The 15,451-nt window shown below is 36.6% G+C and overlaps 1 protein-coding gene across 1 annotated transcript in view; it reads left to right on the top strand.

Annotated features, from left to right (window-relative positions):
* The window catches only part of LOC134804197 (nose resistant to fluoxetine protein 6-like), a 38,657-nt gene that overhangs the window by 13,467 nt on the left and 9,739 nt on the right, over positions 1-15,451 (top strand). The window contains exons 2-4 of the mRNA XM_063777148.1: positions 11,984-12,165; positions 13,796-13,995; positions 15,265-15,397. Coding sequence (XP_063633218.1) covers positions 11,984-12,165; positions 13,796-13,995; positions 15,265-15,397 — 515 coding nt within the window. The remainder of the gene's footprint in view (positions 1-11,983; positions 12,166-13,795; positions 13,996-15,264; positions 15,398-15,451) is intronic.

The raw sequence follows: 15,451 nt of genomic DNA on the forward strand, positions 1-15,451 counted from the left end.
TTTGAACCAGTGATGTGATGTGCTCTTCTTGGTAAAGTGGGAATAATGTCAGCTACGGTCATGAACGTTACCGGAAACATTGGTTTGACTGAATCCATTATTATTGAACCCTTAATTCAACAACATCCGAAAGACTGGAAATAAACACGGACCCCCGTTATTATACCTAACCAGATTAATTAAAACCTATTGTGCGGCAAGGAGGTATATGTACTGCCGGCCTTCTATTTATTATGAGTTGTGTCGACTGTCGACTAAGGGGTTAAGGTTTAAAGTAATGAATGACAATTAAAGGCAATCATAATCAATGACGAATTGCATTATCTTCACCATTATTACTAACTTTGATGGAAATTCCCATAAATAACAACAAATTTAAATTGTGAGAATGTTCGTCCAAAATTGCTTGATCTACTACCCCTGGAGTAAAACGAACTTCTTTGCTGAACTTTGCTTGCTATGATGCTATGGTAGAGTAACTAAAAATATCGCCTAAAAATAAGCAGTGGAGATTTACCAGTAAAAATAATACCTACTGACTAGAACCCACCACTATTTTGAACCGATTTAGCATAATCCACGCGAAACCTTACATTCATTATTCATGCAGCCGTCGCCAACAGTTTGTTTGACCTGCGCGTAAACGACAGTTAAATTTTAACCTGCACCTTGCTCACTAATGTTTGCGTGTATATGTATAAGATAATTAGTATTATTAGACGAACTTACGAGTAAATATGTGGTAAAAGGTATAGGTAAAACAGGATTGTGGGCTGAGTGAGACTGATTGCCTCTTCGGGGAGAGATTTCGCCCAAGTCTGCTATTTGTGTAGCGGCGAGGCTTCATCAATCACGCTCGCATCTTGTCACTTGTTGCAATATGGTTCTTATTTACGCATCCCCAAGGTATAAGAGCTTATTTGCTATAAGTCATATCATATAAGGCAGGGGTCGGCAAACATTTGAGAAGAAGAGCCTACCGCAGTAGAAATCATTACTTTTAGGAACCTCAAAGAGCCCCAAACGTTTTCCTTGGACTGGCAACTCCAAGTGTTAATATTTTGACTGACTTGAAGAGCCGTAATTGTAGCTCCAAAGAGCAGATATAGGGAAATTAGGCAGGACTTAAATTCCTAAATTATTTTTCATTAATTTGTTATGAATTAAAAAATAAACTCGTCAACTTTTCTGTCTATAAATATAACAATACCTACCCATGTATTTACTAACTAATTTCAGTTCACGGGAATCACATTTCTTAGACTGAAACATATATTTTTAAGTTATAACAGCTTCAGTAGAGAAGCTACAAATACCTACTTTCTATCAATTGCGCAGTCAAATGTGTCCGGCAAATGTCAAAATGATGCTATTTGTTTTACCTTTGCCATTTCGGGCTTGTTGTTTTATGCATGAATTTGCGAAACTGATGCAGCTAAAAGCCATATCAAATTCACAATTTGAATAATTAGAATCGAATGACTAGGTACTGATATGGTTTTTTTTTAACTTGATAATTTATGATTAATTAAACGTTTTACGGTTATGTATTTCCGTTTTCTCTTCCGTGACTCATCATCATGGTGTGAAACGAGTCCTCCGGCGTTACGTCCGTGGCGTCTGAATGACATGAGCTTACGACTTTCCACGTAGTTTGGAACAAAGTGACAAGGTGTTACCTACGGTTTTGTCGAAACGACATTCTTTGGCCCCAATTTATTTCTTTCGCCTTAAAGGGTTTGTATTTGGCGCTATTATCATCATTATTATAGAAGACTATAATAATATGAAATATCCGGGAGACCGAGTTCTGCTCGGAAAACATATAAAAACTCAAAAATGCGCATTTTCCCAGAGATAAGACCTATCATTTTTCAGTCATTTTTCGTCCCCAAAAACCCCCATATAGCAAATTTCATCGGAATCGTTAGAGTCGTTTCCGCGAAGCCCGAAATATATAAATAAATAAATATATACGGGTATATACAAGAATTGCTCGTTTAAAGGTATAAGATATATTGAACAACCAGGGTATTATTATAATGCAATTAATTAGTTTACAATTTTGACACAATTAAATTATCCTGAATATCTTGTTATCTGCGTCATCATTCGAATGTCATGCGTTAATACGCGCACAGTTATATTATAAAACGCACCATTAATTAAGTAGGTAATAAGGTAATCACAACATTCACAACAACGTGTATCATAATTGATCTGATCACCCGCGACGGCGATGTGGGCCAGTGTCCGACCATGACAGTGGCGGTGTTCACACCGCTTTTTAATTACTATCACGTTATGAAATAACACGCACAAGACTTGGTCCAAGTCCAAGAGATAAGATTATTATATTTCCAAACGTTTTGAATTTATTTTGGTTTTGGAATCGACTACAACAAGGTGACGTGACCATAGACACTTACACACAATTGTACCTAGTGCATAATTGTTTTCCATCGTATTATCTACTTTAGCCAACCTCAGTACTTTTTGTACCCAGACTTACAGAAATAGCAAGACACGTTCGTACGTTTCAGTGAAAAAACGTTGAAAAATAAATATAATCTACGTCTGTACAAGTTGACCGATTGAAATTCGACTATAAGAGGTATATAGGCTTATATTCGAACATATACCTATCTTAGAGCATTTAATAATTGGAGATGTCATTGCTGTCATTTTCTGTACGAAACAGTCTGCCGGTTTTTGCGGGGGAGGGGATGTCAAATGTATTGCTATTTCTACATGATTTATACGCAACGTACACATAGCCATGTCAGTCCATACAAAAGTTTGCACAATGGTGCAAGTTTTTCGGCAGAGGGGTAAGTAAGCTCTTAAAGGCGACTCCAGTTATTACATGCTCTCAGATACATATATTAGGTACGGTTAAGGGTCATCAATATGCTCTCATAATATACCTAATTTACAACCTTTAAAAAAGACTTCAAAAAAGATAATAAAATCTCTCAATCTGTGTACAATATTAGGGCTATCTATTGGCGCTTAAATATATCGTTAAAGCTACTAGGCGAAGTATTATCCGACATCCTAACAATGCCAAATATTTGCTTGGCTGAAGCAAACATCAAATACTTTGGAGTGGCATTGCGGCTGTGCGAAAGTCATTATAACAACATTTTGCCCTTTCTAAAAGTAAAACTAGTATTTACTCACGTTAAGTTTACCTTAACGTAAAGCTGGTTTACATATGCAGACTAGACACTATACTGTGGGAATAGCATATAGTGACATTCATAGTTTGGTAATGATATTCCAGAACCTCCCCACATTCTTGTCAGTGTCAGGTGTACATCATTACGCCACGGGTAGTTTAAGTTGCTATTTTTCTAACCGTAATTAATCACCACACTGTAATTAATCATGATATTACTTCAAAGTAATGTCATTAGTAGTTGTAGTGTCTGATCCGTAATAAACATTGGTTTGAATTCTAATGAATTTTAGTCAGGAACGTAATTACTACATACCTATGTATATTAAATTAGTAGATATACAGTGAAACCTGGATAAGTGGGATCTCAAGGGACAAGCAAAGTCTCATTTAAAGAGGTCACTTACACAGGGTCTCAGTTAGCCAGGTATAAATAAATTTCTGTCTCATTTATAGAGTGTTCCATTAATAGAGGTGAGAAAAGAGGTTATTTCAGTTATAGAGGTGGTAAATAAGGTATTTTGTCAACATTATGTATGAGTTGTAATCATCAACAATAAATAAAGGTAAAATAATCCTTGTCCTGAAATAGTTTTTTAAGTCTGTTCAAATTTTAATTCGAATTAACTTTGAATGATTCTACTTCTACAAAGGATGGATTTTGTTAAATTAAATTTAAAACGGACTTCTGCGTCTTAGAACTTTAATAATTGAAAATTAATTTTTGGTTTTTCGTTTCGATAGTTCTAACTACTTACTCAAACTAACTATAAATAAAACTTGAAGTGGTTTAGACACAATTAACCGAATGCGGAATTTTTGGTTAGACCAAAGTCCAAGTTAGAGAGGTCATAGATTGACGTTATCTCAGATACAGAGATCAATTCCTATAACATTCTAAAAAAACAATGAAGCAAATGTAATCTTTCAAATATAGTCTCAGTAAAAGAGGTAAAATACCCTCTCTGTCTCAGTAATAGAGGCAAATTTATATAACTATAACATCGAAACAACTAATCTCAGTTATAGAGGTCTGTTTTATCTCACTAACAGAGGTAATTCAGTGCCAAAGTGCCGGGACCGCACCATGAGTCCCAGCTATAGAGGTTTCCCACTTATCCAGGTCCCACTTAACCAAGTTTCACTGTATAATATGCTATCTTTTAAAGTAAAGATGTCTTTATGGGGCGTTTCTCAGAGATGACCTTCGGTGCCTGACTTCGGTGCCAAAATTTTTTTTTTTACTTATTTGATATGCGACTTTATTTCCTAAAATCTAGCCTTAATATAAAAAATATTGGTAGTGGAGGCCTCCATTAGAACCTTATGGTTTTTAAGATATTTGAGATTTAAAAAACACCGAAATCATGTGCAGGCACTGAAATCAATTGGCGTCACCGAATTCAATAATGCATACAAAAATCACATTTCAATTTTATATCTCAATCATATTACATTTTAATCATATTTTTCATTCTTATTTGATTATAAGCGATGTAATAAGGCTAATGATCTCGAAAGCTTACATAAATTTAATAGATATAGACCCAAGATTTTAAAATAACCTAATTACGGCTTGTAAAACAACATCTCTAGAAGATATCCCACACTATTTGACTGTGCTCTCATATAATAGGGTGGTGGGCGATGTATGGTCCTGGAACGAGTTTCAGACATGTCGACCACAAATTCGCACATTAGTGCCATAAAGGAGAAGATGTTTGTTTCACACAGTCCGACCGCACATGCATCAAAAAGAAACTTATGTTACCTACACTCGATAAACAAGAAACTTTTGAGTGGTGTTCAATGCTCAAAAAATATTTAATGCACTTATAAAGCAATGTGATGCAATACGGAAAACAAGTATTTTTGAATAACAGAGTTTTAAAGCATGAACTCCATCAATTTAAAACTATTTGAAGTGATCGACTAATGCTTGAAGATCTAATAACCTGTTAATTATTTGAGGGTGCTGGAGACCTCCAGCATTCTGAAACACTTGAGCTAATTTGTAACTCCTATAATTAGACATAAAGACATAAGACATTGAGGATTGTTAAAACATTTGCTATGTTCAATTTGTGTCTATGGCTATCCTTTAGAAATATCGATCAGTAAGGTACGCTCAGTGCCTTTGAAGCGATCTCGACATTAGAAGGCCACTTTATTTTTAATCCCTTGTTCTGAACATCCCGTCCCTTGGGTGCACCTTGCATAATACTTACATACACAAGTTATTGTAAAAGAAGTGGGATCTGCATTCATTTAACATGGCTGACACGTTTAAAGTTATCGAGGTGTAGGGCCTCAGGTGATACAGAGGACAATTAACATAATTTACTTCATTGGTTTGAAGAGAACATCACGACAGAGAAAGAAACATTGGGTCTACAAGTTTCAACACACGTCTGGTTTAAAAAACTACTCATAGTAAACTAGTGATTTTTTGTACCTATTATGACTTAATTTACTTACAAACATAATTTTACGTTTATACAACGTATCTTGCACTTTTTAGGTGTGATAAATTAGTACAACAAACTAGTTTACAAAGCAGGATTTGAATTCAGTGATCACTTTTTTGATATCGGTGGTCAAAAAATCCACCGAATCCAAGGAAATCAACACCAGTGATGTCAAAATTAATCGCTTTTTAGCAATTACAGAAATAGCATGAGTGATACAGAGATGTAATAATGATGGATTTACGTACTTTCGAGGATTTCTTAAGCACTTGCATAACGATAAATGCACTATAACTTTCGGAGTAAATTGCACCACCGATCTCAAAAAAACATAGAACCAAACCCACCGAAGGACGGTGAAACCTTTAAAAAATCACTTTATTATACTGTGACTGTACCTCTAGTCTATTCAACGGTTAAGGCACAACTAAAGCATACTATGTTTGAGACACTGAGTTCCTGGTTTACAACTTTGAAGGAGTACCGACATGTTTTGCAAATTACACCGAAATCAGGCACTAGCCCGGGACACATCGTAAATTTGGTTTTATTCAATGAGTTGAGCAAACACATTATTGTGATATAAAGAATATGATAAGTTAACTAATACCTTATGCGTGAATACCCATAATAACTCCGATCTAATGCCCCATCTTGAGTAATATTTTTTTGTTTCATAAAATCTGGGTGCGGGACACTCCCACCGAACATCATTTTTGTCATTTGAATTTTTTTTTCTTGTATTATATAAATAATAAATAAATAAGTTGATAGTGTCCCAGACAGAATATAGGCTGAAGATCATGCCTAAATTAATTCAGATTTATTGAACAGTAAATTCAATCATTTATTGCCCCGGACACGTAAAAATGGCCCTCCTGCGAAATGCCATGAAGACAATGTCTAATACGACATCCCGACGTTGAACATTATTAAGGGGCCCACTGATTAACAGTCCGCCGGACGGTATCGGCCTGTCAGTTGTTCGGAACTGTCAAGGGGCCCACTGATTAACAGTCCGCCGGACGGTATCGGCCTGTCAGTTAGAACAAAACTTTGACAGTTCCGAACAACTGACAGGCCGATACCGTCCGGCGGACTGATAATCAGTGGGCCCCTTCAGAATTTTGTTCTAACTGACAGGCCGATACCGTCCGGCGGACTGTTAATCAGTGGGCCCCTTTATGCATAACATAATACTCGTAATGTAGGTATGTACTTACCTACCTTTTTATTTTTTATTTTGCATTACAAAACCAATTTGAGGATAAACCAAAGAATATAATACTCACTAGGAGAAGAACGGTAACTCCAATAAAAAAAATGTCCCATTCCGTTTATACGTTTATACTAGTGGCGCCCTCGTTGTGTACCAATGGAACTAAAGTTGACAACCGGTTTAGCCTGGCGGGTATTGGTAGGTAGTAATTCTGTTGATAAACATATTTGTTATCTTTATATCACGAAATATATGAAAGATGCAAATAAACCCTTGTTTGTGGTATTATCAATTGATTTAAATAAAAGGCATATTTATGTTTAATAACATTGTATTATTTATTAAAAAATGTTTTACATATAGAAATATACACTGAAAATTAAACCCTGACAACTTAATAAAAAATAGACATTAATAAAGCGCATTCACAAAGTTTTCAGTATAATACAAATAACTTTAGGCATGCCTACCTTTACACACACTTTACACTTTACACACACAGATACACTACACTTTACACACGGCATTTTACACAGATTTCCAACTTGTATTCATACATTTCTTCACGGTTAATTAATACGCTTTCCAGATGCGTTATGACGCGGTTCCTTCTGAACCCACTAAAGCTGTGAATTTCACTCAAATATGTATCTTCAACAGCCGTTGCTCCGCATTTAGCACATTTTCTATGTGCATGCTGTAATCCATGTAGGTTTATTATTTAAAGATTTAATAAATAAAATTTTCATTATGAACTTTAACCACAGCAGTTGGACAAAGTCATTGACAAATATATTTTTTTATTATGGTGGGTAGACGTACCTACCCTCCATATATTTTATGAACATTGATAAAGACAGTTGGAAGCCAATATTCATTATAAAACTTAATCGCGTGTAATTAAGTTTTAAGTGTTTTAAGTCCCGTTTTATGATTAATAATGTAAAAAATTCGTGAAAATTTAAATCAGAGTTGGGCGCAATGTTGCTGTAGAAAAATGTTTTTATTTTTATTACTGGCAACTTTTTCTAGGAGGCCAAAGCACAACACATAGAAGCTTCAGGCGCACACATGCGCAATTATAAGTGGACATAACTTTCTTAGGAAGTGAACAGGCCTTGGGATAAACACATTTTGAGTTTGAATTCATTCATCGATTTCAATTACTATGTATATGAGGAGAACCTCAACTTAAGAGTTTTCCCGGTTGCATCTTACAGGAGCTCGTGGAAATAATTTCAATTGGTATAGAGTGTCTTTACTTTTATGTATATTTAATATTACATTCCAACCGAATTAGTCTGCTATACAATGTATTATTTTCTCCCATTTTTAAATACGTGAAGCCATTTGTAGCCTCTGTGTCGTGTAGGTACTAACTGCAAAAATAAATAAAAGGCAGGTAGTTATTTTATTATTCATTAACACAATCCTCGAACATCAATTTTGAAAGCTTTTATGCCATTCGTGCATTTCACGGAGTTTAAAAAAGCTTTTAACTTTAATATGGGCTCCATTTTCTCATCGTTGAAATCGAATACAAGTTAAATATTAGGATATGTATAGGCAACTACAATTTAAATACAATGTGACCATGTCTACGATAATTTTGGTATGAATGCGTCTTTAAATTTGTTTAATACACTGGGAGGAAATCCAAAAAATGTTGTTTTCTTTTATAATTCCACTCTCCACTCCTCCACAATCCACTATAAAATACTGTTAGCTCAGCCAGACACGATCCTAAACTCGTGCCCGAAGTAATATAGCATACCTACACATGACGTCTGAGCGTCGTCTAAACTTGGAAATGTTAGCTCTTCGAAATGTTATCTATTTGAGACAAACCGTATTATGTTAAATAATACACGGTTTATCCAGCACTAAAGTTGAATCAAAGATTAGACAGTAGATCCCCTTCGTTGTTTTTATCAGCATTAGAAAGAACTGCAGAAGTAAGCATAAGGATTTTGATTGGGCATTGTATACGAGTACCTAGCCTGTCTCGGAGTAATTAACAATGGAGCCGCCATGTCTAAAATTTTCGGTACAAAATAGTCTGCCGTTTTTTGCGGGGGAGGGGCACATCAAATGTATAGGTACGTCATGTCAGATAAACGTCAGTCCATACATATGGTTGACATGTGGTTGACCATTGGCCGCCTTTTTTCGACAGAGGGGAACGCCTGTTAATGGCGGCTCCATTGTTAATTACTCCGAGTAGCCTGTAGTATAATAAAAGTAACGGTGAATTCTGAATTTGCTCTCTACCCGTTTTTTTACTTACAACGAATTTGGCCGATGTCACGTGATCACTTCTGCGTATAAACGGAGGTTTTTTTTTGAAAAACTAATAAACAAAAAATTAAAAAAAAGTTTATCGATTGGACATAGCTATGGTTAATTAATTTACAATAAATTGTGTATTTTTTTTTCCATGTACGTCAATATTCGAAAGTAAGTTTGTATGGTAAAGCTGTCATTCACTATCCTCTTAATTCAGCCATCTCATGGACTATTAGGTATTGATGCTAAGAAAACTATAATAGGTAGACATTTAAAAAATAGTCTTCACAGAAATCGTTTGACGGAAAACGCATGATAGAGTTAGACCAAGAAAAATCTGCAGCGATATTGATAGCCCACGCAGAGCAAGTGTTATTTTAAATGTCAAACTTCTATGAAATTATGACGTATAAATAACACTTGCACTGCGTGGGCTATCAAAATCGCTGCAGACTTTGGTCTAACTCTACCTATTTGTAATCTTAAAAAGCGAAGTACGGTATTTTTACATAAGTGCATAATATATTCAGGGTTGGAATAAGTTGTTCAATATATCGTTACTCATTTGTACGAGCAAGGGTTCGACCGCATGGCCTCCGCATTGTAAATCGCCTTACGGCGTGGCTCCGCAGCAGCAGGAAAAGTTCTTATAATGATTGAAACATACTTAGAGGATATAACCAAACGGAGTGGTCATTAACAGGCGTTCCCCTCTGTCGAAAATAGGCGGCCAATGGTCAACCACATGTCAACCACATGTATGGACTGACGGACATGGCTATGTTTACGTTACCCCTTACGATGTGCCCCTCCCGGCAAAAAACGGCAGACTATTTTGTACCGAAAATTATAGTCATGGCGTCTCCGTTGGTTATATCCTCTAAGGTAACATACTATGAACTTACGCTGACGTTGACGGTACCTGGCAATAACTTCTGTCATACATTAGAGTATTACCGTTAAAGTCAAAGGAGAGGTGCGACCGCTTATTATCATATCGATAAAGGTCTTAGGCCTTATTAGTTAATCATTTATTCTACAATTGATCAACTAATAAGGCCTAAGACCTTTATCGATATGATAATAAGCGGTCGCACCTCTCCTTTACCTGTAAGTTCAAGTTAGGTTAGGGTAGGTACCTACTTGAGTAGGTAGCTACTTGAACAATTTGTCACCATTTCTCAAAAATAGAGCACAAACTGCAGCTAAAGCAACAGATTACGATCAGTCATCAAATTTCAGGAGACAGAAATCTGTCGGGCTAAATCAATGCAGACTTTTTTGAAGTGGGAGACTGACCTACTTATGGTTATACACAATATATGTCGGAGAAGAATAGACTCGTTTTCAAGGGTAATGTATCAAGAAATTAATAAATGTGGGCTATAAATCTGGGAATCGCGGAACACCACGTGGACGATCAACCTGCGCGCTGCCCGTCCAAGCTGCCACCCTGACTTAAATAGGCGTATTCCATTAGATAAGCGCGGTCTTTACGTCCCTTCTGTGTCGGAGTGGAGGCATGCCCCCTCCTCCCGGCCGACACGTACGTTCATTAATCATTATTGTACGAGAAAAGAACTCATTTCGACTTGAAAGATTATTTTTCAGTAGCTACCTAAACGAGAACCTCCGTTTAACTTGAGTTTCCAAACAATTCGAGATCAATAGGTATAACAACTCTCTTGTTTACAGTAGAGCTTTACAAGTAAAATCACATTAATTTGAAATCGTTTCCTTATTTTTTATTGAATTACTGCAACTCTATTAATAATTAGAACTAAAATAATGTTATGTCCACACCAGCTCGTAAATATTCTTGAAAACGTCATGAATAAGTTGCATTTCATCCACAAGAATAGCAAAGTAAGTTCATGCTAAATATATGAGCTGTTTCCTGATGTTGACTTGTAGGATGACTTTTAAATGATGATTTTGAATGATCAATATTTAATAGCGTTCATTTGATTTGTAATGTTTTACAGTAGGTAAGTATTTTCCTCGCGTTGATGCGGTGAAAATTGTTGTGTTCGCTCGGTAACAAAGTTTGTTTAACCGTCGTGCCTTGTCACCCTCGCAACGCTCAAGATTCCATTTTTCACTCGCTACGCTCGTGGTTCAATATTAGAATATTCGCCCGCTTTAGTACCAATATTATCACGAGAGGTTAAACAACCACTTTGTCCCCTTGAAAAACAAAAAACTATTTCAACTGCATATAGCTAAATCCTTCGAGTAAATGTTTTTTATTTACGAAAAATAATGAACAACCTTTATAAATATAACTTTAAATGTTATAGTTAATAACGAGCTCTTGTCATTTGGGTAGGATCTGTTTTGTGGTAGGGTAGTAAGTAGATATTTTTGTAATCCGACTGAACAGATGGTCCATCTCCCGCTTTGCACCGATACCGCAATTTGTTTTAGGATTTTGTTTACTGTCACAGTATTACTGCCTCCGCTCTGCGGCTCATGTTAAATAATATGTTCTTTTAAATAGTCTTACCCTAAACATAATCTCATCCGAAAAATATGCAAAGATTTATGAATTAGCTATTAAACGTTGAGCCAAACCAATCAGTGACTTACTGGTGACTTAGTCTTAAAAAAATAGCTGTTATCGAAGAATGGAAACAACCTTAGGCATCCTTAGACGCCTTTGCAGCATGACAAAGTTGCAAAAGTGACGTTTATTCGTCTTACGAGGAGGCTACATGTTAAGGATGACGGAGCTTCCGGCGCATCGTTTTCTATACTTATATTGTATATTAATCATAATCAACGTCGGATCTTGACAACAGATAGTAAAGTAATAAACGTGTGTTCCAGTATACGACGCGTCAGGGCAGTACAACCAGAACGTGATGTTCGGCAACGAGTACTGGCTGGGGTCGCTCAGCTCGTGCCGCGACCTGCACCTCAAGCAGTACTACGCGTCCACGCCGCCCTTCGACACCAACTTCCACATGGTCAGGATCAACGTCACGCTAGACGAGGATCACTTGCCCCAGGTAACTTGTTGATTTCTTATGCTTAGCTATGAAAAACATTTTTTGGGCGTTTGTTATAGTCAGTTACTTACTTATTTCTTAGGGGGACAATATCTTCTCTGCCGAGTAGTAGCAGGAGGATCTTAATTCAAAATAATTATTATTTCAAGTCAAGAGGCGTATTTGTTCACAAGTACAGCAGCTCAAGCTTCCATAAGAATGAAGCTGAAAGGGTCCACAAGGCAACGATGTTGACAATTACCACCGTGATAAAAATATTAAAAATAATAATAAACTTACATGCCTTACTAACTTCTTTTATTATTCTGTGTGTTCTCAAACTGTCATACTTTTCGATAATTGTATCCGCATTTTTATGTGCCTTATCGACTCTAACAGTAACCTATGGGAGAATAAGTAGTAGGTAGTGTGCGAATAAGTAGTAGTAAGTGTAGTTCTAACATGCTTTTTCAGTATCAGTCAAGCATTTACAATTTCTTTTCTCCTAGCTAATTCCATTTCAGTAAACGGACAATAAGCGAAGTACTAAAGCAAATTTCATTGATATTTTAGTAGCAGTGCTCTTACAAGGCTTATTACTACCTAGCCCTGCAACTTGCAAGTCGGCTGAGAGCTTTTGTAATCATAATAAATTTAAAAGCCTACGAAGCTTACGAAAGCATTATCTATTTTGTATGTGCCTTTGCAAGAATTATTTAAGGGCAACTATGGGTATGCTGATGCTGCTGTTCTAGGTAAGGTAATGTACCTAAATAATATTCATTCACCATAAAATACGAGTACCTATATATATTTCTATTCTCATTTTGCGTAAAACTGCACGTACTGCAATTAATAATTAGTATGTCTATGTACTATGTATCTAATAACTAAAATCAGTACGTGTACTATTTCAATCTAGCTCCAAAGTCAATTACTACACACGGAAAGTGGTTCCCGAGAGCTCCACTTACTCTCGTTAGTTTTGAGTAGGTATATTAATTTAACCAGGCTTTAAAATCGTTTAGTTAATTATATTATACTTACATTAGTTCATATTCAGCTAGAGTTAGATCAAGATAAGTCTGCAACGTTTTTGATTAGCACACGCAGTGCAAGTTATATTTTAAACGTCAAACTTCTATGAAATTATGATAAATAAATAACACTTGCACTGCGTATGCTATCAAAATCGTTGCAGACTTCTCTTGGTCTAACTCTAATATGTTTTGACATAAATACGTAGGTATAATATGGATAATTCAGATTTTGGTATTGTACAATCTTGAGACCAAAACATATGTGTAGGTGCCTATAAATAATGTTTTATCTGTGATTAGCTGATTAACTACTCACCGTAGATTGAATTAGGCGCCGGGTAATCGCGCAGCTGATCTAAATGGGAGCGAAAAGAACTGTTTAAGAATAGTAATCCTGATACAGTTGACACGTAGGTAACACAACAAAGTGAGACGCCGACGTTGATGACGCCGCGCCGGGCGTCTTTTTACGTCACTGCAACATTATTGTCTCCCGTAACAATTTAAACAAGTTATAACTAGGAAGCTTTTGAACCGATAAACGGAGAAAAATAACCGTGCAGGTATTTTACATATTTAAACGTTTATTTGAAGTATACTTAAACTTTCAGAGCAGAGTGATTCTGGTGGGCGAGTGTCTACCAGCGTCGTGCAATGAGTCGGCCATCCTGGCCATCATGAGCGAGGCGGAGGCCGCGGCTAGCGCGCGGGCGGCTGCCGCTGGCCTGCCGTCCTCCGTCAGAACCGTCGGCGTGCGGCCTGTCCCCAGCTCCTACAATATACTGCACGACACAAAGCTGCATATTTTAGGGTAAGAATTAATGAATTAACAATTGTAATAGGTACACATGTTTTTGTGTGGATATTTCTACCTAATTATATATTAGTTACTTACTTAGTTACACCATTGATGCATGAGGCAGGTCGGTAATATTACGGTTCTTAATAACCATTTTTTGTAAAGAACCTTTTCAGTTAAACGCAAATATAATGGAGTTTAACGATAATTTAAAATTGTAAGCAAGTAGAAAATAGGGCACGACGGGTCGCGCAGTTTGCAATACATTTTCTCAATCCCTATTGTCCAGCTCGCTCCGACAGCCCGCGACGGAGGACAGAAATAAAACGATAAATTATGTCGCGTTATGATTTCTACATAAATCACGGTTTTCATAAATTCTGCAAGAAAACACCCTCAAGATTGGACTGAATAAAATATGATTTCAGGCTGGCTGAAATATTAAAACTCTAATCTAAATATACCCCGCAGGCATTCACAATGGATAGCCATTAGTGTGGCTGTCGTTTAGTGCAATCCGCGTGGAAATTGAGGTATAATGAACATAATTATGCAAAAGTCCTCATTTTAATCATTCACAATTAATTAGAATGTTTTTACAAGACACTACGGACTCGGGCCATAATGTCGCCACAACCTTGTCCAATTAAGTGCCTGTAATTATTATGATCCCTGCAAACCGAGTTATCTCATCGTAAAACATTGCCTAATGGAATATTCTAGTGTTAGCAGATTTAATTAATTTACGTAAATAAAGTAGGTATACCTACGATAAGGGCTTATTTATTATACGTTTATCCTTTACCTCTGTAGGCTGTCGAAAATCCATGAGTGTAATCAGAATTAGGAAAATGCGGTTGAGGTTACGAGATAAAAAGAGACTGTATTTTGTTGATATAAGTTCTCCTAGCCCAAATACGAAAACCGAGGCCTTGAGGCCTGTAAAGCGGAAGGGTGTGCGGTGTGGTTGGATATTAGGTGCGGAGGCATCGGAGGCAAGCGAGATAACATTTTGCTTCCTGGTCCCAGGTATTTGAATTGTACGTATACATTCATGTATGTCCTTTCAAGTTTGAGGGTTCAATAAAAGCCAAGGTTATAACATTATAATATCATGCTGAATTTTAATAAGTCTCGTCGTTGGGTGATTTATTTAAGGTATACTCAGCGGGCATCTCTCTTTCTGTGTCTGAAAAGAAATAAAACTAATCTACGCGCTAAGCCGCCCATGTACCTACAACCTTTTGTAATGTATTTCATCTGCCACTTTCTCTTTTGCAGCACCGTATCCATTATAGTTTTCTTGCTGATGGTGACGGCTTCTTGCTACGAGGGCTACTTAGAGCGCCGATTCAAACAGAGCGCCGACCCGCGCGACCTGGAGCTGGCACAACACGATAACAACAACAAACCGGTACCGCTTCAAACTCTTTATTTACAAAATAAAAATTACAAGTCACACAAATTT

Source organism: Cydia splendana, chromosome Z, assembly GCF_910591565.1.
Source record: "Cydia splendana chromosome Z, ilCydSple1.2, whole genome shotgun sequence".
Lineage (NCBI taxonomy): Eukaryota > Metazoa > Arthropoda > Insecta > Lepidoptera > Tortricidae > Cydia > Cydia splendana.